At 33.0% G+C, this 25,836-nt stretch overlaps 1 protein-coding gene across 1 annotated transcript in view; it reads right to left on the bottom strand.

Moving 5' to 3' along the window:
* LOC143230016 (uncharacterized) overlaps positions 1–25,836 on the bottom strand; it is a 106,973-nt gene that overhangs the window by 35,304 nt on the left and 45,833 nt on the right. Inside the window, exons 3-9 of the mRNA XM_076462960.1 lie at positions 17,738–17,807; positions 16,490–16,530; positions 13,954–13,981; positions 12,037–12,099; positions 9,674–9,768; positions 5,915–6,152; positions 1,136–1,297 (exon numbers count right to left, since the gene is read on the bottom strand). Of these exons, the coding sequence (XP_076319075.1) occupies positions 1,136–1,297; positions 5,915–6,152; positions 9,674–9,768; positions 12,037–12,099; positions 13,954–13,981; positions 16,490–16,530; positions 17,738–17,807 (697 nt within the window). The remainder of the gene's footprint in view (positions 1–1,135; positions 1,298–5,914; positions 6,153–9,673; positions 9,769–12,036; positions 12,100–13,953; positions 13,982–16,489; positions 16,531–17,737; positions 17,808–25,836) is intronic.

Genomic DNA, 25,836 nt, shown 5'->3' with positions numbered 1-25,836 from the left:
CATAAAATGTTCATAAGTAACACATACAATCGGAAATACCAGATAATATATCACTTTCATTTGTACATGAGAAACGAAAATGGATATTTTCTGAAATTATTTAAACTTCATTTTAGTACAAGCGAACGTGGTAATCAGTGATGACGCGAACGTGGTAATTTTACTATGATTTTAGAACACAATATGAAACATTATATAATAGCATTTTATGAACACTCTTTTAACAAAAGAAATGTAATAATTTATATATGTATATTTGGTAATATTTAAAGACTATTCCATAAATAACAATAATATTGCTATGTCTACAGAAATTACAGCAGTGAAATATTCGTAGTATGTAATGGTTTTGGAATAGTCAATTTTAGCACAAATTTAAGATCGCTTAAAGCATTATAAAAATTATTTTGGAAAAATCCAAGGCTTTATGTAAAATCAATAACATCCTATTAGGAATATTTATAAATCACTACAAGACCCCTGGTAATATAAGAACCATAAAAATATAAAGAGTGGTGTTTCATATAAAGTAAAACAAACCTATGTGACACTAGGTGTGTGTGTGTTTTCTTATAACAAAGCCAAATCGGGCTATCCGCTGTGTCTACAGAGGGGAATCGAACCTCTGATTTTAGCGTTATAAATCCGTAGACTTACCGCTGTACCAACTGGAGACATACATAGTAGGTGTAAAGATATGTTGGCGGTTTTTAATGTTCTACCCAAAACACCAGAATTGGTAACAATTTTTTTTTATAAAATATTAAGTTCCAAATTCGTTGCTTTTATACAAATAAAAAATATCAAGTTATAGTTAGGTCTTTTTGAATTAAACATTTCTACCTTAATCTCAAATAACTCCACCGCTGGTACAGCGTTAAGTCTACAGATTTACTAACACTAAAATCAGGGGATCGATTTCCCTCAGTGGATTCAACAGAGAGCCCGATGTCGCTTTGCTATAAGAAAACACACCCGCCTTAAAGTAACAAAAACGTTTATTTATTGAAAGAACGGAAAATTTTAAAGTAGTGAAATATTCAAGTCCTTTGAAAATTGTACGAGAATATATCTCTTATTAGAATTAATATTCTGACTGGTCAAAACAATTTACAGAAAAAAAAGAAACAATTACTTTTGTTGCGACAGCGGTGAAGGTTGTGATGACATGGCCATCTCGTATGATTGTTGGACTGTGCCACGTGAAGGAGTAGAAGAAAGGTCCATCACTGTGTCTGGACATTTAGTAGACAAGTTTATGGCTCTGGGAATAGCATCGTCAAAATGATATTGAGCCCTGAAAATGTCCAAATATCTGAGCGAAAATATTAAAATCTCAGTAATTTTAAAGACAAATAAGAAACATATATGAGCAGGCAAATCCTTTGAACTCTCGAAAACATGGTAGTGACAGTCTTTAGTTTCATTTTCTATGTATATCGGCAAATAAATATTCCATGGCCATTATATAGTTGGTTAGGAAATATATAGAACATATAACCATGGCAACCATGAAGAAATTTCAGTTAAAAATTTTAATGTTGACATATTTGTATGAGGATTCGATACTTCACCAATCTGTACAATAACTATCAATAATCGAAGACTACAATTTATAATAATTAAAAAAATGATACGTCACATTGAATATATTCTTTTCTGGTGTAACCGAAAGAGGGAGTCCCAAAAACTCAAATTATTTTTTAATAATTACTTTCTTCCCAGAATTTTAGTTGTACAAGGTTTGAGGTTTAGGTTTCATTATATATTTTTCGAAACTGCCATCTTTCGATAACTTTGACAATGCTGACACCTGGTTGTAAAATGTAATTGTATTGAAACCACTTAAAATATACACATGAATAAAGGAAGTGTTACCATATTTACTTTTCACTACTTTTGCATTAGGTATATAACCTTTTGGTTTATAAATTTTAAAAAGTCCTAAATCCTTCTCTGGTGTAACTTAAACTACATAGGATTTATTTAATAGCTCTACAAAGTTAAGGCTGTGTAATTCATAACCAAGATACTTAGATAGCGATTTATTTATATTGTAATATGGAAGTTTTCTGTGGGCCTAGTGCAAAGACTAATATATCATCTGATCTTACATTACTGTAAGCCTCATCACTATAGAACGTTTCTATCGCAAATATAAATCTCCATTTACGTCATACGGTTTTCCAATATCATGTGATAAAAGAGTTAATAATTAACAGTAGATATTAACGTTAAATACAAACAACTAATTTCCGTCGCGAACTGCTTCACAATGTTTTAGGCTAAACTTCTAACTAAAAATAAAGGTCATGGATATTTAATTTCCGACCGAATCCTCTCGTGATTTGTTTCACAGCTTTCTAGTCTTAACGTTTAACCTAGAATAAAGATTTTAATGTAAAGTAAAAAAACCAACAACAAAAAACATTTGAAACTAACTAAAACTTTTTAGTGAATAGTGTAATATAAGAATTTTTCGAAATAATTATCTGGAGCTAGTTGCCAATGTATTACTTTGGAAAAAGGAACTAAAGTTTTTTGGGTGAGTATTACAATAACCGCTTCGAGAGAGCGCTAGTACCACATAACTATATGAAAAACACGGTTATTAACGGTTTATTTTCAATACATGAGATACTAAGAGCCGCTTCAGTAAAACAACAGGTAGAATGATTAAAAATTACTGCCTTCCATAATTTATGTGGAATACGTTTTGGTATTAAATACATTATAAAAATTGTGATTTCTAAAATGACATTCAACTATACTAACATTTACTGTACAGTAAGTATAGTTCCGAGTGCAAAGCTAAAGGGGTTTTAAAACGACTTCTGTTCAAATGTTTCTCAACCCCTCTAGAATGCAAATATGTATTTGTTGTCATTAGATATCTTCCAGTGAAACATAATTTAAGTAATAAAACCTCAAGGACATTTTCGGTTTAATTTTTAATGGAGAACAAACAGTACAATTCTGACGGATAATTTCACTTTATAATAATGGTGTTCCTCTGTTGTACTTGGAATTACTTCCTCCACCGTCGATTAGGCCATGGTTATGAAAACGTTAGAAGCTTCTGCCAAATTCGACAATTTAAACTTAATACCACAAACCTGGACACATTCTCTGCAGACGTTCTGACGTTTGTGGATATTGACATTCAAGGCCACTTTTACGCAGATCAAAAAACACTAAATTACATGGCCCGCACGGCTAGGTGGTTGAGGCACTTGACTTGGAATCCGAGGGTCGCGGGTTTCAATCCCCGTCACACCAAACATGCTTGACCTTTCAGCCGTGGAGGCGCTATATAATGTGACGGTCAATCCCACTATTCGTTGGTAAAAGAGTAGCCTAAAGTTGGCGGTGGGTGGTGATGACTAGCAGCCTTCCCTCTAGCCTTAAACTGCTAAATTAGGGACGGCTAGCGCAGGTAGCCCTCGTGTAGCTTTGCGCGAAATTAAAAAAATAAATAAAACTAAATTACACTGGAGTTGCGTAAGAATATTTTACTGGTGTAAATGGATTTCTTCAATAATCTTTCTTATAAAACAAGCTTTTTGTTTCTACCTCTGGCTTAGAGGATGTGTGCTTTTATCAGCTTTAAGTGCTTGTTTATCATGATATATTTCCATCTATTTTGCAGTGACTTTCTGGGTAACAACCTCAATTTCCTTCATTTTACAGAAGACGTCATTAATTCAGATTGGCTTGGAGTGTAGTTCTGGATCCCACTGTAGTCCCAGAAACTGTGACGTGGTGGTTTTCCAGTTGCACGAAGAATACAGAAGAGTTTCTTCTTCTAAATACTTGGTCCTTTTGTTCTACAATTGACTAACAGTCTCGCTATAAAATATTCTTTCCCATATGGAACAGTGACAAATTTCTCCAGACAAATGCATTACTTTAACACACCAATAACGATACTGTACTGTCCAATAGTAGATAATTAATCAATGAGGTAAATTATAGAGGAGCTTAACTTGTCGCCCATGGCGCAATGACTCATACTCTTGGCGACATTAGTGCATGTATCTCGTGCCCTGCTGCACACATTATAGTTACGTGGTCTAATAAACCAATTCATATATAAGTATATGGTCACACATCACAGTTTTGAGATGTAACTTAATCCACTTAATAAGAGAAAAAAATTTAAAAATGTGTTTAAAGTAAACCGCTAGAGATATTACACAGTTAAAAATTATCTTATTTATTCCATTTTCATAAAATGTGTCCAAGATATTATGAATACTTGTTTTGGAAATTAGTGTGTGCAGATTTGAGTAGCTTCCTACTGTAGTACATTTCTGTGTAGGAATATGCGTGATATACTTCCACTGCCAAGAGTAAATATACATCTCGAAGAAGCTTTTGCACTTGGGTAGGAAGAAATACATAAACTAGATGTCTAATTTATTCTTAAGTTACTCAAAACTACGTATTTCTTCTGACTTTCGTGAAAGACCAATGAAAGAAAGATTTGTTTGTTTGTTTTGAATTTCGCGCAAAGCTACTCGAGGGCTATCTGCACAATCCGTCCCTAATTTAGCAGTTTAAGGCTAGAGGGAAGGCAACTAGTCATCACCACCCACCGCCAACTCTTAGGCTACTCTTTTACCAACGAATAGTGGGATTGACCGTCACATTATAACGCCGAGACGGCTGAAAGGGCGAGCATGTTTGGTGCGACCGGGATTTGAACCCACAACCCTCGGATTGCGAGTCGAACGCCTTAACACACTTGGCCATGCCGGGCCGTGAAGGAAAGAAAAAAAAAATGTGTAGTGTTAGAAACTCTTCATACGGCTTCGAATTGTTAATTCAACTGAACATAAATGGACGTCATATTCTATGAATTGTTAATTCAACTGAACATAAATGGACGTCATATTCTATGAATTGTTAATTCAACTGAACATAAATGGACGTCATATTCTACGAATTGTTAATTCAACTGAACATAAATGGACGTCATATTCTATGAATTGTTAATTCAACTGAACATAAATGGACGTCATATTCTATGACCAAAGTTCTTATTTGCCTTCAAGGCTGCACTATGAGATGTGAGCTCGAAATGAAAAATATATTGTTTTTTCACTGGTTCTGGAAAGTTTGAGAAAAAACGTTAAAAAGTTAGTAAAACCCTTTTCACTTTCTTATGTGGGACACATAATTGTCCAGCAATGCGAGAGCACCGAACCAAAACTTGTACTAATGTTGAATACCAGTTTCTTTAGTGTTAGAAATTTTACGTCCACTTTATTCAGTAGCAATGCTGAAAAAAAAACACTCAGCGACTTCGAAGAAATAAAAACGTTTGTTTTTATTTTTAAATTTTATTGAAGAAAAAATTTTAAACTCAAACTTAAGTTAAAAATATACGTTTATATTAAACAATTTAAACGTTTCATAAAATATACGAGACTTTAAGACACTTGAGAAAATGCAAAACTGTACCTATCTAGAAAATATTTGAGATACGAACTCTTTTTCGTATATAGGGTTTATCACACCATTATTATGGAACCTTTCTAACTATTTATGAAGAAGAACGTATAATAGTATGTCATTTAGATATATCTACTTTTTCAAGTGCCGATAAGGTATTTCGTTAAATACTAGGACTCATTAGTCCGGCTTGAAAATGTCAAACACAATAGTGGTCAAGATGCCATTTATATTAGCAAACGTCAAGGAGAACGCCAATAATGTTTTTTAACATGTTCTAGTTCGGGATGCTAATTTGTTTTATCAATTGTATGCGATCACCAACAAATTGGAATTAGGTCAAGGATGAATAACATAATTCAGTTTAACCATTTAGCACCTTAAGTATTCTGTGACGTAAATATTCTATTGTCTAAGTACCTTGTTTGTTACACTCAATGTTCGAAATTATCATTACCTTAGGCCAGGCTGATGCTTTGGTATAATGTTGGGCTTATTGGCTTCTTCAGTGGTTGGTTTTGGCGCAATGGGTCTGTTATAATATACGTATTCCGTGGCCGATCTATTGTACTTTCCCACCTCATTTGTTAAACTTGCGCTCGGAGTAGAGATGGCCTGATATCCGGTGAACTTCTCGGGAATGTTCGGTTGTTTAATGTAGCACATTGGCCTCAACACGCTTTCATGTGCACCTGCTAATGGTAAACAATGTTTCAAATCAATCAGATTAAATAAAGATAGGAGGAATAGTAATAAACTACATTTAAAGTAGGCCTAATGAAGTAAAATTACTTAAAGGTTCACATATCAAAAACGATAATTAAATATATTTAAAGTAGGCTTAAAACAATGAAATTATTTGATTGTTTACACACTAAAAATCGTAATATTTGAATTAACTGTTTTAAAAAACAACAACAGAAACTACCACTTAAAATGACCCGACTGTGCAAAAGGTCAGGAACATCGATATTTTATCTTTAGTCCTCAGTAAATAACGGAGTTGAGTAAAACAGATTTAAACCGCACAGGTCAGTAATGAAAATAGGTTATTATCAGTTTCTTGGTAATTCAGAGAAGGATGTTAAACACAATTAAATTAGGTAAAACATATCTGGTAAATTCTGAATGGACACATTATTTAGAAGTAGCTTGTTCAATTGAGGAACCAACAGGTCTGCGATGATTTTATTGTATTGAAAGTTTTATATGTTCTACAGTGAATTCTGTGCGTTGAATCTGAAAATGATATCCATTTTTTTCCATTTTCGTTGAAATCGAATCACATTTTCTTATCTTTTAATTTTTGGCAACCACTAGCTATAAATTTCTCTAGACCAATCGCGACGTGAGAGTCTTATCGTTCGTTCTATAATCCACGTGAAACGCACCACTAGTATATAAACGGTTAGCAGGCTGCATGACGTCTTCTTTCTATTATTTTTTCGGTATTATTTATTCGTCGCCATGGCAACAAGAGGTTGCGTAAATGACCCAAACATATTATATTTATGGTGCATTTGTTGTAAGGAAATAAAGGCAAAACATTAAAGAATTATTCAAAAAAGAGCATTACGCGTGTTTTGTAATGAACCTTGTGGACCAACATATATCAATGGCTCCGCAAAACAAATTGCATCATTTGTATCGAAGAGTTGAGACGATGGATTAAAGATAAACAAAAGTTTTTGACATTTGAAATTCCAATGGTCTGGCGTGAGTCTAGAAACCACAGAGCTGACTGCTATTTTTTATCATGTAACGGACAATGTTATAATATTCGGGACAGAAAGAAAATTTCTTATTCGAACCTTCAATCTGCTACAAGACCTGTTGTTCATGGACCTGATGTACCTGTATCTATTACACTGGAAATTCTTGTTACAGGTTCATCTGATTCTGAATTTAATATTATCAGAAATGATGGTAGGGACTGTTATCAACCTGAAACATCCTGTGAACCACAACTTTTCACATAAGGGAAACTTAATGATTTCATGAGAAATTTGAGCCTTACAAAGGTTTCCTTAAGATTTCGGAATAAACAAAATAATAATTTGAATTAACTAAGACTTTTCTATTCTTCTCCATTTGTAAAAAAAAAAAATCATTACGTGTTAGGAAAAAAATGTTTATTCCTTTTGAAAATCTGCGTACTTGAATTATGGAAAATCCGTCATGAAAAACCAAAACAATTTTTATGAAGGTATAGTTTACAGAATTGTGTAATTACATAGAAGGTGGAAGTAAAAGCATATAACAGAACTAGAACATTTGTATATGTATTAAGTTGGTATCGAAAACATATTTACTTTATTTTATAATGTATAATAGTATATGTATTAAGTTGGTATCGAAAACATATTTACTTTATTTTATAATGTATAATAGTATATGTATTAAGTTGGTATCGAAAACATATTTACTTTATTTTATAATGTATAATAGTATATGTATTAAGTTGGTATCAGAGACATATTTACTTTATTTTATAATGTATAATAGTATATGTATTAAGTTGGTATCGAAAACATATTTACTTTATTTTATAATGTATAATAGTATATGTATTAAGTTGGTATCAGAGACATATTTACTTTATTTTATAATGTATAATAGTATATTTATTAAGTTGGTATCAGAGACATATCTACTTTATTTTATAATGTATAATAGTATATGTATTAAGTTGGTATCAGAGACATATCTACTTTATTTTATAATGTATAATAGTATATGTATTAAGTTGGTATCAGAGACATATCTACTTTATTTTATAATGTATAATAGTATATGTATTAAGTTGGTATCAGAGACATATCTACTTTATTTTATAATCTATAATAGTATATGTATTAAGTTGGTATCAGAGACATATTTACTTTATTTTATAATGTATAATAGTATATGTATTAAGTTGGTATCAGAGACATATCTACTTTATTTTATAATGTATAATAGTATATGTATTAAGTTGGTATCAGAGACATATCTACTTTATTTTATAATGTATAATAGTATATGTATTAAGTTGGTATCAGAGACATATCTACTTTATTTTATAATGTATAATAGTATATGTATTAAGTTGGTATCAGAGACATATCTACTTTATTTTATAATGTATAATAGTATATGTATTAAGTTGGTATCAGAGACATATCTACTTTATTTTATAATGTATAATAGTATATGTATTAAGTTGGTATCAGAGACATATCTACTTTATTTTATAATGTATAATAGTATATGTATTAAGTTGGTATCAGAGACATATCTACTTTATTTTATAATGTATAATAGTATATGTATTAAGTTGGTATCAGAGACAAATTTACTTTATTTTATAATGTATAATAGTATATGTATTAAGTTGGTATCAGAGACATATCTACTTTATTTCATAATGTGTAATAGTATATGTATTAAGTTGGTATCAGAGACATATCTACTTTATTTTATAATGTATAATAGTATATGTATTAAGTTGGTATCAGAGACAGATTTACTTTATTTTATAATGTATAATAGTATATGTATTAAGTTGGTATCAGAGACATATCTACTTTATTTTATAATGTATAATAGTATATGTATTAAATTGGTATCAGAGACAGATTTACTTTATTTTATAATGTATAATAGTATATGTATTAAGTTGGTATCAGAGACAGATTTACTTTATTTTATAATGTATAATAGTATATGTATTAAGTTGGTATCAGAGACATATCTACTTTATTTTATAATGTATAATAGTATATGTATTAAGTTGGTATCAGAGACATATCTACTTTATTTTATAATGTATAATAGTATATGTATTAAGTTGGTATCAGAGACATATCTACTTTATTTTATAATGTATAATTGTATATGTATTAAGTTGGTATCAGAGACATATCTACTTTATTTTATAATGTATAATAGTATATGTATTAAGTTGGTATCAGAGACATATTTACTTTATTTTATAATGTATAATAGTATATGTATTAAGTTGGTATCAGAGACATATCTACTTTATTTTATAATGTATAATAGTGGATATCGTAGCTTTCATTATTCTTTAGCCCTAATTCTTTTCACCCTTCCTCTGTTTACCTTGTGCAATGTGCATAAATCAGATTGTTGTATGAAATATATACACGTGTTCTTACACACACACACACATGGGCACACAAAGACAGATTATTTGTTAATGTATTATACATACCTTGGCTGTTCCTTTGTGACAACGGTTTCGTAGAAGTCACTTTTTGTTCTCTGTAAGAAAGTTTCTCTATTGCTGCGATTGGACAGCCGGATAGACTACGTCAAAAAAAAAAAAATCAAGTAACAATGTGAAGCCAAATCTAAAGATACATCTTGTGGATATTTCAGTTTAAAGAATAGCGAAACAAAATGCATGTGAGCTTTTACTTAACTGATTAGCGTTTTGTGTTTTTAAATATATTCAGCACAAATTATGGTATACCATAAAAAGACAAGCAAATGAAGTAAAACAACGTAAAACTCAGTTTAAAATAACTTCCAGTAGGTATGAACAGAATCTTTGGGTAGTTACTTACTTAGAGAAGCTTCGTAGGACAATTATAAAATGAATGCATTACGGCGCGAAATGTTAAAGTATTGATGTTTCTTCATTTGGGTATATCTCAGCTACTGAAAAATGTAAAGTTATGACGGGTTTGACAACTCGTTAAATACGATTAACACATTAAACTAACGTTCTATGAACGTTTGTTATTAAGTTGGTAATACACACGCGAGTAAATTATACACACAAAGGTGTCTCAAATATTTTTTATTCCAATCAAGTTTATTTATGTTTATATATATATATATGTTTGTTATGTAGCAAATTTGAGCCTCTGTTTTTCTAGATGCTAATAAAGTTATACACACTTAGTGTACCAATATAAGATTATTAAAGTTTTATATTCTATAAGGATATTGATTTTAAAGAAACCGATATGTAGCGTTAGGAGGTATTAAACTTACTGCTGGTTATAGTGTATAAGACATGCCTTTGCTAAACCCTTTCTGCTCAAGTTTTAGTTAATAATCACCCTTTTTAGGACGAATTCTTCAATACGACATAAAGAGTTGGGCATATCATTAACACAAAAAAGTTGGCGATTACTTCATTAGGACCATGATCTGAAAAATATCAGAACCTCCAGCCATCCTATAGGATGAACGTTTAAACTACAACTTAGACAAACCAATAATTCCCGTCTATCTTATATATAGACGGATCCTCAGTTGTCTTCTAAGGAATCATAACATCAAATTTTCCATGAACATTCGATGACTCGGAACCCCTTTTCTGGTACCAATAGGATTTAGAGACGACTTGTAAGGGTAACGAAGAAATGTTTATTGCCAGTTTAACACAATGAGAAATGTACCACATTAAGTCAAAGATTTGTTGTCATAAGATACTAGTAGTTTATCCAGACTGAGAAATATAAATATATATATAAGGTGTGAAACAAAGAAAATGTCTCATGTCTGTTACCCATTCAGACCGTCTCTAACCAATCGACTACATGAAAGCAAACAAACGTTTTCATTTTCCCGTAAAGGGGCGAACTTTCTGGGCTGTGAATAAACAACGGAAGCGAAACATTTCACTACCTCTATTGTTCTGGGCCTGGCATGGCCTAGCGCGTTAAGGCGTGCGCTTCGTAATCTGAGGGTCGCGGGTTCGCGCCCGAATCGCGCCAAACATGCTCGCCCTTCCAGCCGTGGGGGCGTTATAATGTTACGGTCAATCCCACTATTCGTTGGTAAAAGAGTAGCCCAAGAGTTGGCGGTGGGTGGTGATGACTAGCTGCCTTCCCTCTAGTCTTACACTGCTAAATTAGGGACGGCTAGCACAGATAGCCCTCGAGAAGCTTTGTGCGAAATTCAAAAACAAACAAACAAACTTTTGTTCTGTTCGTAAATACAGGGTTTGTTTGCTTTGTTAGGTTTAATGCAGAGCTAAGCGAAGGCTACCTGCACTGACCGTCTTTAATTTTGCAGTGACAGACTACGGGTAATGAAACGAGTCAACATCAATCATTGCTAACTCTTGACTTACTATCGTCAAAACATACAGTAGGATTTGACTGTCATTCGTATAACGCACCAAAATGCGGGAAAATGTTGTTGTTGTTTTTTTCGGTAAAGAAACGCACACCACGGAATTTCTTCTGTACAGTCTGGTACACTAACAACTTAGACATGCTTATTAATCCAATTAAAGCCAGTGTTTAAACAAAACAAGAATCTCTCGATCTCTCGCATGTTGTCGTACAAACTATGTTAAGATATACGTATTTTCACGTAAAATAGTTGAGAATTAGAATCGAATTATTCCTCGAAAAAGTCTTTAGATAAGAAATTCTCAATTTACAATTTAACAAAATTAATAAAAATTATTGACTTATATTATTACTCCTGTTCTTTAGTGAGCTTTTGTTCTATATTGTTGTCGCCTCTGATCTACGATTTACTATTTTGATATTACAGTTTAATTAATATAACAAAAGTGTAATTAAGTTTAAGCAACTGTTTTTGTTTACAAACCTACGATGAGAGTTTCTGTTACTGTTCACATGACCTCTACCGTTACATCCTGGTGTAGGGCACCTAGATAGAACGACACTAAATAATAGAACGTCATGTTTGCAGAAGGCTTAGCTGAATAAGAAAACATAGACCTTTAAAAAGTAAGTTACTGAATAAGAATGATAAACCGATTTAATAAAATAAATAGATTTATAAAATGTTAGAGTAATTTTTGCTTCACATATGTATTCCTTATTATCAAAATTACCAGTTCTTAAATACACATTTTTTGAAATAAATAGTTTAAACCTTCATGAGAGAAAAACATTTCTTTAATTTTTCAAGCGATTCTTTCTCGATGAATTTTTATTTATTGCGATAAAACTAAACTAAACAATAAAAGTATGTCGCTGAAAACCGTTACTGGTTGGAAAACAAAGTTATTATTCACAAATAAACTATGCCTTCCAGCGTGGGTTACATTGAAATCTGTCACGTGAGCTATTATGCTTGTTTCGAGCGTACGTGTCCATACGTATGATTTACAGGTGACTAAATGGGTTGTCAGTTTCATCCACTATAAATAAACACATGTCGCAATTCTAAGTTTACTTATTTCTCATACATCTTAATTTAAAACAAAATATCATCATGCGTTTTCAACAGTGATGCCACGCACTATTAATTTGGTTTGGTTTGTTTTGAATTAAGCACATAACTATACAATTGGCTATCTGTGCTCTGCCAACTACGGGTATCGAAACCTGGATTTTTGCGGTTTGAGTCCGTGGGCATATCGCTATGCCACTTGGGGGATGTACTATTAATATCAGTAACTTCATAAATACTGTGACATCGTTTCGCACAAAGCTACGTGATGAGCTATGTTCATCATTGATATCGAATCTTGAATCTTAGCGTTATGACTGTGTTGTTGTGAAGTGCTATCTGATGGATTATTACTGTTATAAATGTTATTATCATTGTATTGATATAAATATCAAGTATGTTAAGGAATTTGACAAGTATAGTTAATTAAACTTTGCGTCTTTGTGCCAATGAGTTTCGCGAACTCATTGAAATCACATACATTATTTAATAAGCATACTGAGTAAAAAAGTTATGTTTTCGTAAACCAATAGACATATATTATCTTAATTATATCTAATAGGGCTTTAATAAAATAATGTTTCTATTAATGTAATGATAGGTTTTCTTCTCCTGGAGCATTTTGGGGTAATTAAAATGACTGTAAATTTTCAACAAAATATTATTTTTGTTCTTTTTGTGGTAATTTCTTTGGTATACCTTAGGCGTAACATATATCGTCTTAAATACGGGACTTTCTCCATAAACAGCTGTTTTGTAAAACTCCCTGTTAAATATAACAGTAGGGACAGTTATGTCTACGATATCTGGAGTGTGTGTGATTTAAAAACATTAAAAGGTTTTCAAGAGAATAAACGTTCCCATCGGTTGTTGAGTGGATACCTTACGAAACAAGCACATAAACACGTGAATCTGGAAAACTAAAATAGGTTTAGTTTCCATTGAAAACTGTGATTTAAATAAAAGTAATAGAGGTAAAACTAAGGCGATTTTCGTTAAGATAAATCATTAAATTTATCATATATTTATGGAAACAATTACATATTAATGACTACTTATTCGGCTTTAGATTTGGCACAGCATAATTAACATAATAATTAACATAATAACAGGTGAAACAACAATGAAAAAACAAACTTCGAGTTAATGTCACGTGAATAACAAGTAGCTACAACCACGTAAACAATATCAAGTTTCTTACAAACATATAAATGGATGTCAGCTTTTACGAACCAAACGAACCTAATTTTGTTTTTTATAATGAACTACATGCTCAAGTATTTATAATTTCGGATTGGAGTCTGACAGTGATATCTAGGTACTTACTTGAGTATCGTCTCATGCATGGCCATGACTGGTAATACAGAAAAGGAAAATGTTAGCGTAATTACATTTGATAACAAATAAAGATTAAAAGTGGTTTAATAGATCAAAGTGATCGCACAGAATCGATATTTATGAACATACATTAAGTCAATTTCTCGAGTATTATAATAACTAAAGCTACACCACATCAATAAGGTTTTTAAAGCGGAAGTGTTGTTATATATTTAAGTCAACAAATCGAATTTGTACCTTCTTATGGTGGCTGTTTTGAAGTTACCGTTAATTCTAAAAACGTTCTTTTCAAGAAAGACAGTTTACGATTGTGAATACAAAATATTGAGTTTTTTGTTATATCTGACTCTTTGTTAGTAAGGAAAAGTGATTGAAAAACATGAGACATTTTTCTTAGTCACAGAAAGTAAAAACCAATAAAATAATTTATGTCGATAAATATGTTAAATCCACTATTCCTTGTTGCAAAGGTGTCATTAATAATAATAATCCACATATTGCGCTACAAACCTTTAAGCCTATAATAGAAAGGTTAGAGAAGGTAATGAGATAAAGCGGTTATTTAATCAGTTATGAGGTTATGAGGTAATCAGTTATGAGGTGAATCAGACTCATTTGTGTGTTGTCATTATTCACGTGACCTGTCAGACTGATTCGAATCTGACTGTTCAAAGAGCGACTTCAGTTGTTTTGCTTTTCAACAATTTTGATCTTGGCGAACATTTTTTATTTTTTTATTGTCAAAAAGTACATATTTTAGGAAGTATCTCTTTCTTGGTTTCAAACAATGAGGAATTATAGACAGCAAAATATGTCGTGTATATATATTAAAAAAAAAATCAAGTTCAATAATTGTTATTAACGTGCTATTGCTTTACGATAAGTGTTTACCCTACAACAGTAACATGTATTTCGACTACACTGTGCATTATTGGTCCGCAGTAGCACCCACATTGTTTTGCGTTGTTGTCACAAAAAATGCGCCTCTTGCGCATAATGCATGGCTTTTCCGATCCTTGCCAGAAGTGGTCAATAGACGCAAATGCTAAATGTATTATTTATTGTGAACTGCAGTTGTTATGTGTTAAATTTGAGCAATCTTACCCCATCTTGGGCGTTAGTTTCATAAGACCTTATTGGTGAACCGGCCCTCATTCAAAAGTATATATTTTTTAATGTCTAAAAATTATTGTTTTTACTAAAAATTACTTAAATTCAAACATGATTTACTTTAAAACTTTCTGCTTTTGCATAAAATTTCATCATGATTGGTAAAAAACACATTAAAATCCAAGATGGCCTTCTTACCCAACTTTCTTGTACTTGAATACGACAAAATAATAGATAACAGCCAGTCTGTTACATTTGTTCACAGAATTGTTCAGTAGTTGTTCTTTGGAAGGTTTTTGAAATGAGAGATTTTGAGTGGTCGAACGATGGATTCTAAAGGGTTCTACGATTGCTTATGTTTTTGGGACTATTTTCAAGGTGTTCTCTATCTAGATTTCTCGTTCATTTGTAACCGTATTTTGTTTTATTGTTATTATAAAGAAACCTTCAGTTAGTTGCTTTTTTAACAAGTAAAACAGCTTAACAGAAATATTTTGGATGTACACTGTTTAGTCCTCATAATATGAAATATAATTATAAATAAAAATTGATACTTGCAATAATCGTGACTTAAAATAGTATTGTCATACGGGAACTTAGTTTTACTAGAGTCCTCATTTGTTTATTTGTTCGCAATTAAGCACAAAGTTACACAGTGGGCCATCGAAAACCGATTTCTAGAGTTGTAAGTCCGCAGACGTGCCGCCGCATCACTGGGGGTGGGTCACTAGAGGCACACTGAGAAATAAAAATGTTACTCAAAAGAGATTAGGCGTTGCACAAAGTGTTTCGAAAAAAATGTCACAGAGGGCGCTCAGTATGCTTGCATCGCTCTGAAACTGAGCAGTACACGAAGCTATTAGAAACATTATCTCTTGTACACAGTATTAATTCATCCTATTAATAGTATTTAATACATATTTTATTGAAAACCCTATTCTTGTATGCGACTTGTGAGTACATATCCATTCTAATATTCGTTTGAAACACCCTGTACCATGTTTTAAAACTATGTGGCTCTCAATGTATCTCTGGTGAAATTTAGTTTCCCTACCTTAACAGATTTTTTAAGACGTAATCGTCTTAAATATTGGATCTCTTTATACTAACGATGAATTTAAAGCACATGTTTTAAACCCTAGAGCGTTGAAAGTTTTATATTAAGTATTACATCAGGCAACGCGAACTCACACTGTATCTCTCACTGCCTTTTCTTTTGTTGTTTCTATATTTAGCTTAAGGATACACTTGATATAATTTTCGTATCGCATATGTTTTAAAATAACTGAAAATTGCTATTTACGAAGTGAAGTAAACGCCTAGGATTCGAAGTTAAATGCCACTGTTTATGTTATTTAACTCCTAACTCGTCAAACAGACGAAAGTTCTGAAAACTCTTATGTAAACCACTTACTTTCTTGGGTGATCCTGTCTTTCCTTGGACATCCAGATAAACTAGAACAGTATTTAAAGTATTACAGTTACATTTCATTTGTTCTTTTTAACAACATTCATTGATTTGGAATTATCATTCTAAGATAAGCCAAAACTAATGCAAATCCATTATGTTTCTGTAGAAAGACAGTCGTGTAAAAACAGTAGAAAAACCTAATGCGAAGAGCTAATATTATACTTGTTATGAAGAAAATGGACATAAATAGCGGAAGTACATGTGACATTTCAAAAAAGAAGAAACTTTGTAATAATTACAAGAAGCTGAAGATATTTCTACTAATCACGAATGAGTGTAAGCAAATTGTATTTTTTTATACGCTTCACAAAATGTTTTATTTTCTTCTGCAGGAAATTAATTTGACGAAGAAAAGAAATGATATAACAGCCACGTTCAAGTTGACCCAGTTCTGAGTTGTATTATCAGTTCTGAGTTGTTATGATCAGTTCTGAGTTGTTATGATCAGTTCTGAGTTGTATGATCAGTTCTGAGTTGTTATGATCAGTTCTGAGTTGTGTGATCAGTTCTGAGTTGTGTGATCAGTTCTGAGTTGTGTGATCAGTTCTGAGTTGTGTGATCAGTTCTGAGTTGTTATGATCAGTTCTGAGTTGTATGATCAGTTCTGAGTTGTTATGATCACTTCTGAGTTGTATGATCTGTTTGAGTTGTATGATCAGTTCTGAGTTGTATGATCAGTTCTGAGTTGTTGTGATCAGTTCTGAGTTGTTGTGATAAGTTCTGAGTTGTATGATCAACTACAAACATTTTCAATTTCATTCATCTGTAAGTTATAAACCTAATTAAACCACATTAGTTCTTTCATTACTATAACCTGAAGTAATGCATAACTTATCTCTAATATTTTTTATTATGTTACGAATAAAAACTCATTTAAAACACAAAGCGAAGCTGGCAGACGAACTGCCTGAACGTACATGTTATAAAATACTGGAGAAAAGGTTTACTAGAATTGTATTTCTATTTTCTGGAATACTTAGTTTTGTACCAATATATTTTGAGGGGCTATTTCACGACCAATGGATTGACATTTTGTACAACTGGTGGAAAAATAAATTATTTTCTTTAAAGGTTTACGTACTCGAAGCTTTCGAGAATCAATAAGTTTCCACTCGCCTCTCTCGTTCTGTTATGGTTGATAAGTTTTGTTGTTGTTGTTAGTGTGCGAAAATCAACAGAATATAGTCCTACCTGCGATGGTGAGAATAGAGTCCTGTCACGTGTCCTGTTCCATTACAACCAGGGGTAGGGCACTTGCTCTCTGGAAAATCATATAGAATATATAGAGAAATAAGTAAATATTCCATTATGAAAACAAACCTTGTCAGTTTGATTGAAATACTAGATTTTTTATCAATCAGTTTTAATCAAAACATTTTCAAAAAGAATTAATTTGAAGTTTCTATTTCAGTTTAAATTTGTATTAAATCTTCAAAAGCTCACAATATTGTCTTTTTGAAACCTATCTTTTCAGTTAAAACAAAACGGACAAACATCTACGGACCTTAGGCTACTGAATTGTTTGTTTGTTTGTTTCGCACAAAGCTACTCAAGGGCTATCTGTGCTAGCCGTCCCTAATTTAGCAGTGTAAGACTAGAGGGAAGGCAGCTAGTCATCACTACCCACTGCCAACTCTTGGGCTACTCTTTTACCAACGAATAGTGGGATTGATCGTCACATTATAACGCCCCCACGGCTGAAAGGGCGAGCATGTTTGGCGCGACCGGGATGCTAACCCGCGACCCTCAGATTACGAGTCGCACGTCTTAACACGCTTGGCCATGCCGGGCCATTAGACGACTGAAAAACAAATTAAATTTTATGTGAAGATGAGTCCACATCTTTTGTTAATTTCCAAAATAGAAATCCATAATTTGACGTGTGAGAATTATTTATCGAAGTCCATTAAAATTAAGAAAATATTTTGATTTCGCGCCACAGTCAATTTCACAAAATAGAACAGAAAAACGCAGGTAGCTGAATTAATGGTTTGTAACCGGTCTTTGATTTTCATGAAACAGAACAAAATAGAACTTTCAGGAAATGAGTTTCTAATTATCCCCGAACTAGAATGACTCGGTAGTCATAATATTTTAGATACATACGTGGTTCACAGCAACACCATTACCGTATGTCTCCTTCCAAGCGCCGACAACTAGGAAATTAACTGATCAAATGTGATTTGAAATGACAACAGCTTTCGGATTTAAAACAAAAGATTTGAAATTTTACAAGCGTTATCAAAAAGTTGATTAGAAGGGAATGTTTGCGTAAGCGAACGAATAGCTTTACAAAATTAATAATAATTTCTACATATAAATGTTTAGATACGTATGCATCTACGCTCGCACTGGCGTGCGCAGCTCATGTTATCAGAAGACAAAGCGGCTTCACGTTCCCTTCCGTTGCTGTTAGTTTCGGAAAGTTGTTTTACAGCTATAACTAACTTTCCTGTATGAGACGATAACAAGATAAACGTGTTTGTCATACAGCCTTATCTCTGTAGAATGACACCACTGAACAAACTCGATACTGTATACTGCTAATGAGAAACGATGTTCTATAGTAATGTAAAAAAATATATATATATATATATATAACAAGGTAAGACACAAAGAAAGTCAAATATTTAATTTGTTTTATCGCATTAACATCCATTCTTCTATTAACTACGGAAACAGTATTGTCATTAAAATGCTGTTAGTAACAGCCATGCTGACGTCAATTGTTGCTGACTGGTGAAACGTTTTAAATTAAAGTTGGCTTCGCGTGGACCTTCAAGTCTCTGACTTAGCTGCTTAGCTGTATGTTAAATGAGGTGGCTTTCGGGTTAAAAAGTACGATATAATAATGAAAATACTGCTAAAACGTAATATTTCGATCTTTGAAGAAGAAATACACGTATTCAAGTGCAATAAAATAAATATTTTCCATATAGTTTGGTATATTCATAAACCAAATTGACTTCACAAGTTTATAACTGAGTTAATGCTATGGTATTTTTCTCGAAATGGGGCCGAAGTCCACCTGGAGGGATCACCTCAATTACTCTTACCACTTAATAGTAAGATATTGTTTGTCAGTAAGTCAGTACACACTAAAGTGACCTCACGTAAGAGATGCTTAACGTTGCAATTCGTACTGCCGTGACGTCAGTAAAACTTGAGTATGCACCCTGCAGGCAGAACACCGCATATGAACTTCAAATGTATGAAAAAATTTTGTATTATTTTCTCTTGCAATAGAACACTTTTGGGAAATAGTATTCATGGCAAAGCTACTAGGCTATGTGCTGCCATTTTGAGTTACAGACTACAGCGTAGGTAAGCAGTCAACTGAGTTTTACCATTCACTCTGAGAGATTAACTCCCACTCCTATAACACACTGGGGAATATTTAGTGTTTTGACAAGAATTCGAACCTATTTAACCATTACTAAAAACCCAAGTACTACCATAGGGACAACCTACGCCCTATTATATCCTTTAGAATGGAAATCTAGATAATTTAAAGAAGTATTTGGCTATTTTCCAATTAACCAGAGAAGTTATCTGGCGATATTGATCGTTTTCAGCCAAGTAGGTTGTTTATTATTAATATGGACTTGCTTCTACAGTTCTTATCTTTGCTATTACATACTTCGTGTATGTAATATAGATTGGCCTTATTAAGTCAGGAAGTGCTTTTGTTTACCTTTGATGCGTTCAGTTCGTTAATATTTCATTAGAATATACTAATTTGTTTTTAATTCGTAATATGATATAATAAGAAGTTTGTATAATTCTCCTGTACTAGAGAAGATGAAGTAATTATTTCAGGTTATTAAAAATATAGTTTATAATTACACACCCCAAACAAATGATTTAACCTATGTTGTAAAGTCTGTCCTGGTAAAATAACGTATATCAATATTCTGGTATACAGCTACAGAATGATCGTGCTTGATAGAAACAGTCATATAATATCTAAATATTAGATATTACCGTTAGGAGCAAAATTATTTAGTTTTTTACGTTTCACACAACTTAGTTTTGATAACGTAGCTTCTCGAAACTGGAACTTCTAAAACTCCTAACGGGCAACCATTAATAACTTCAGAATATCATTTTGTAACAATGGGACCCTGTAAGATTCTACAACAGTCTGCGAACAACTCACAAGGTAGAATCAAAACCAAAACTAACATATTTCAACACTATTTCTCCTTACCTCTTATTACTTAAATTGTTTAAGTGCGTGTGTGTGTTTTCAGCCACATCGGACTATCTGATGGGTTCATCGAGGGGAATCGAACCCCTGATTTTAACGTTATGAATCCATAGACTTACCGTTGTACCAGAGGGGAAAATTAAATTGTTTAAAGGAATACTTGAAAAGTTCTTATATATACTGCTGGCCAAAATCTTAAGGTCAATAAACATAAAGAAAAAATTTGCATTTTGCGTTGTTAGACTCAACCACTTATTTGAGTAGAGCTTCGAAAGATGAAAATAAGAAAAGGGAAAATAAAACAACAACACGTTTTTAGTATTTAATACGGAAAATGTGAACACTATGAAATTAGACTAAATACTAGCTAGTCAAAAGTTTAAGATCATACCAAAAAGAAGTCCTAAACAGGGTAGAAAATGCTCAATAAGAGGTCTCAGTAGTGAATTGCACGGCTGTCATTGCAAATAGCTGTAAACATTTGCTTTGGCATGGTCGATATAAGTGTTTGCAGAAGGCTGGCTGCAATGTTATTCCAAGTGGTGAAAATGGCTTCACGAAGATCATGCATTGTTTGGAATTGACGTCCATTTCTATAGACTTCCTTTGCTATCCACCCCCAAACATTTTCAATGGAGTTCAATTCGGGCGAACACGCTTGATGGTCCAAAAGAATCACGTTATTCGCCATGAAAAAGTCCTTTGTCCTGCGGGCATTGTGGATTGCAGCGTTGTCCTGCTTAAAGATCCAGTCATTTCCATAGAAGCGAGGGCCTTCAGTCAATAAGGATGTTCTCTCTAACATGCCAATGTGACCAGCTACTGTTTGACGCCCCTGTATAGCCTGAAGGTCCATTGTTCCATGGAAGGAGAAAGCACTCCAGATCATGATGGAACCTTCTCCGTTGTGTCATGCAGAAAATGTCTCCGGTGGGATACCCTTATCGTGCCAGTAACATTGGAAACCATCTGGAGCATCCAGGTTAAATTTTTCTCATCAAAGAACAAAACATTCTTCCAATTTTCTATATGTATGGTGCTTCTCAGCAAAGTTTAACTGAGCTGTTTCGTGGTGTGGAAGGAAGCGTGGCCTTTGAAGACGTTTACGTTTTTTAAAGCCTTTCTCTCGTAGATACCGTCTTATTGTTCTTGAGCTGCATTCTGCGTCCGTAAGGGCTTTAATCTGGTTCGACGATCGGCTGGTGTCTTGCCAGACAACTCGTCGAATCCTCCTGCTCAACGCCAACGAAATTTTCTTAAGCCGACCATTTGAAATTCTCGTTCCGTATCCCTCAGGGTCTTTTAAGACATTTGTAACATCAGTTCTTCTACACCCAATCTCACCAGCGATGACACGTTGAGAGAGACCTTGCTTTTGCAGCTCGACAATTCTGCCTCGTTCAAACTCTGTCAACTTTTTAGCCTTTGCCATGTTTTTACCCAATGTAACACAGGAGATGTCAGTGGAAGATGTTGACAACGCTAATGCTTGAACACAAATGACTAAATTTCGTTACGTGTTTACCGATTAACGCTTCGTTTCAGCATGGTCTTAAACTTTTGACCAGCTAGTATTTAGGTTAATTTCATAGTGTTCACATTTTCCCTATTAAATGCTAAAAAAGGTTTTTTTTTATTTTCCCTTTTCTTATTTTCATTTTTCGAAGCTCTACTCAAATAAGTGGTTGAGTCTAACAACGCAAAATGCATATTTTTTCTTTATATTCATTGACCTTAAGATTTTGGCCAGCAGTGTATATATATATATATATAAAGTTTGCCCCTGAAAAAAGTTCCCCTTTCGAGAGCGCTACCTACGTGTTTTTCGGACATCATGAATGTTTAGAAGGCATTTAACTAACGAACCTGTGCGGAAATCTATTGGCTAGTGGTCTTTCAAAGTGTTAAATGACTTGATTGCCAATTTCTTAACGTGTTAACCAGTATACGTATTGAATACTTCAACGTATTCACCATTAAAGCACTTACTTGTCAATATTTCACCGTGTATACCTTATAATAAGCACTTAACATCTGATGTTTTAATTAATTTATCAACAGCCATAGTTGCACAATATTTTAAGCAGTTAAATGACATACTAATTAATATCTTAACGTGTTAACGAGTTTGACTGTTACAGGCAGAAACTGCTGAAAACTTAATTTTTTTAGTAGCCTGAGGTGTTAACGAACATTTTTTTCAATAGCTTGAGGTGTTAACGAACATGGCTATCAATAGCTTGAGGTTTCAAAGAACATGGCTACCAATAGCTTGAGGTTTTATAGAACTGGCTATCAATACTTTTAACTGTTAAATAAATTCGTCGTCTACATCTTGTTCCACATAATTTATAAAAGCTCTTATCTATTAGTCCCTTAACGTATTGAAGAGCTAGATTACCCAATCCTTAAGCTAATTATACCTCGTATGGTAGTTTATCCACCTGTTTGATGCTATAATGGTTGTTTTAACTGCTTGGGTACCAAAACTTCAAAATGTTAAAAGAGATTGGTTGTCAGTTCCTTAACCCGATGAACACTTTAACATAAATAATACACCTATACATTACTTTGAAATACTACACTATAAAAATAATTCTGGTATCCTAGACTCTTAAAAAGCAGTAATTACAGACATGTCTATAGCTCTCGACAAAATAAATATCACAGTTTAATTGCACAAGCCAATCCCTGTAAAAGCGCATTCTCTGTAAAGCAACAATGCTTACTGAAAAAAACAACATTTTAACAAGTGGCGCAAAGTGGCAAAATGATAAAAGTTTACTGTTTGCATGTACTATTATTTATATAACTCCCTATAAACAGGTATAACCAATTCCGTAACTCCCTATAAACAGGTACAGCCAATTCCACAACTCCCTATAAACAGGTACAGCCAATTCCATAAATCCCTATAAACAGGTACAGCCAATTCCATAACTCCCTATAAACAGGTACAGCCAATTCCATAACTCCCTATAAACAGGTATAGCCAATTCCGTAACTCCCTATAAACAGGTACAGCCAATTACATAACTCCATATAAACAGGTACAGCCAATTCCGTAACTCCCTATAAACAGGTACAGCCAATTCCGTAACTCCTTCCGTAACTAACCCTATAAAGAGGATACAGCCAATTCCGTAACTCCCTATAAACAGGTACAGCCAATTCCATAACTCCCTATAAACAGGTACAGCCAATTCCGTAACTCCCTATAAACAGATACAGCCAATTCCGTAACTCCCTATAAAGAGATACAGCCAATTCCGTAACTCCCTATAAAGAGATACAGCCAATTCCGTAACTCCCTATAAACAGGTACAGCCAATTCCATAACTCCTTATAAACAGGTACAGCCAATTCCGTAACTCCCTATAAACAGATACAGCCAATTCCGTAACTCCCTATAAACAGATACAGCCAATTCCGTAACTCCGTATAAACAGGTACAGGCAAAACATATCAACTGTAATAGTAATTACTGGTATTTCATTCAGAGATTTCCTTTTCCTTGTAAGTAAAAGTACGATACTTATGTGTTCCTTTGTTTGTTTAGAATTAAGCACAAAATTTGTATAATTCTCCTGTACGTAAATTACGTGAGATTTTTTTACATACTGCATAAAACCAGGGTTTAATAAATATTTATTTTATAATTGGGGTAGTTGGTGTTTAATAAGATATGTATCATTAAGCATAGATTTTAAAAGTATACGTAGGTTAGTATTTTAAGAAATCAACGGTGTGGCACTGGCCACTTGAAACAAACAGTTACTTGTTTATTATTATTGTTTCTAGCAATAGCTCTCCAGCATGCACTTATAACGTTAAAATCTGTGATTCAATTCACGCGTGTTAACAAATGTGTGGCTTTGCCATAAAAATAAATAACGGCCCGGCATGGCCAGGTGGTTAAGGCGCTCGACTCGTAATCTGAGGGTCACGGGTTCGAATCTCTATCACACCAAACATACTCGCCCTTTCAGCCGTGGGGGCGTTATTATATGACAGTCAACCCCCACTATTCGATGTTAAAAGAGTAGTCCAAGAGTTGGCGGTGGGTGGTGATGACATGCGCGAAATTCAAAAACAAACAAATAATAAACCGTCAATACGTAAATTTAAGAAGCGTACAGAAACACTTACACACAATAAAAAACAAAACAACTTAAGTGTCTAGTGTTTGATGTAGAAACAACGAGGAGAAAGTGTTAACCTATCTACATTTTCTTTGCTCGAATAAAAATTTAATATTCCTGATTAATGTTCATAAGTACTTTAACAAAAACCAGATTAGCAAACTTAATATTTACCCCTTTTTATTCAACTTGAGTGAGTATAATTCACTCAATTATACCGATCATGTTAACAGACCTTGTATATGTCAAAATGATAAGTGACATATAGTGGTATAAGAAAACTACTTAATATTTGTGTTAAAACGTGTGCCTGATTTCATGTGTGGTGTTAACGTGAGATAACTGAGAATAAGCAGGTACAAAAGCTGATTCTCATGCTCAGTTTTAAGATAGGTACTGAGGTTAATTAGATGTATTAGTTTGAAAATCACTTTATTTAAGACAGGTACTGAGGTTAATTAGATGTATTAGTTTGAAAATCACTTTATTTAAGACAGGTATTGAGGTTAATTAGATGCATTAGTTTGAAAATCACTTTATTTAAGACAGGTACTGAGGTTAATTAGATGCATTAGTTTGAAAATCACTACTTAAGATAGATATTGAGGTTAATTAGATGTATTAGTTTGAAAATCACTTTATTTAAGACAGGTATTGAGGTTAATTAGATACATTAGTTTGAAAATCACTTTATTTAAGATAGGTATTGAGGTTAATTAGATGTATTAGGTTGAAAATCACTTTATTTAAGATAGGTACTGAGGTTAATTAGATGTATTAGTTTGAAAATCACTTTATTTAAGACAGGTATTGAGGTTAATTAGATGCATTAGTTTGAAAATCACTTTATTTAAGATAGGTATTGAGGTTAATTAGATGCATTAGTTTGAAAATCACTATTTAAGATAAATATTGAGGTTAATTAGATGTATTAGGTT

This window comes from Tachypleus tridentatus, chromosome 10, assembly GCF_004210375.1.
Source record: "Tachypleus tridentatus isolate NWPU-2018 chromosome 10, ASM421037v1, whole genome shotgun sequence".
NCBI lineage: Eukaryota > Metazoa > Arthropoda > Merostomata > Xiphosura > Limulidae > Tachypleus > Tachypleus tridentatus.
The sequence above is the reverse complement of the archived record's forward strand: the minus strand, read 5'-3'. Positions and strand labels throughout refer to the sequence as shown.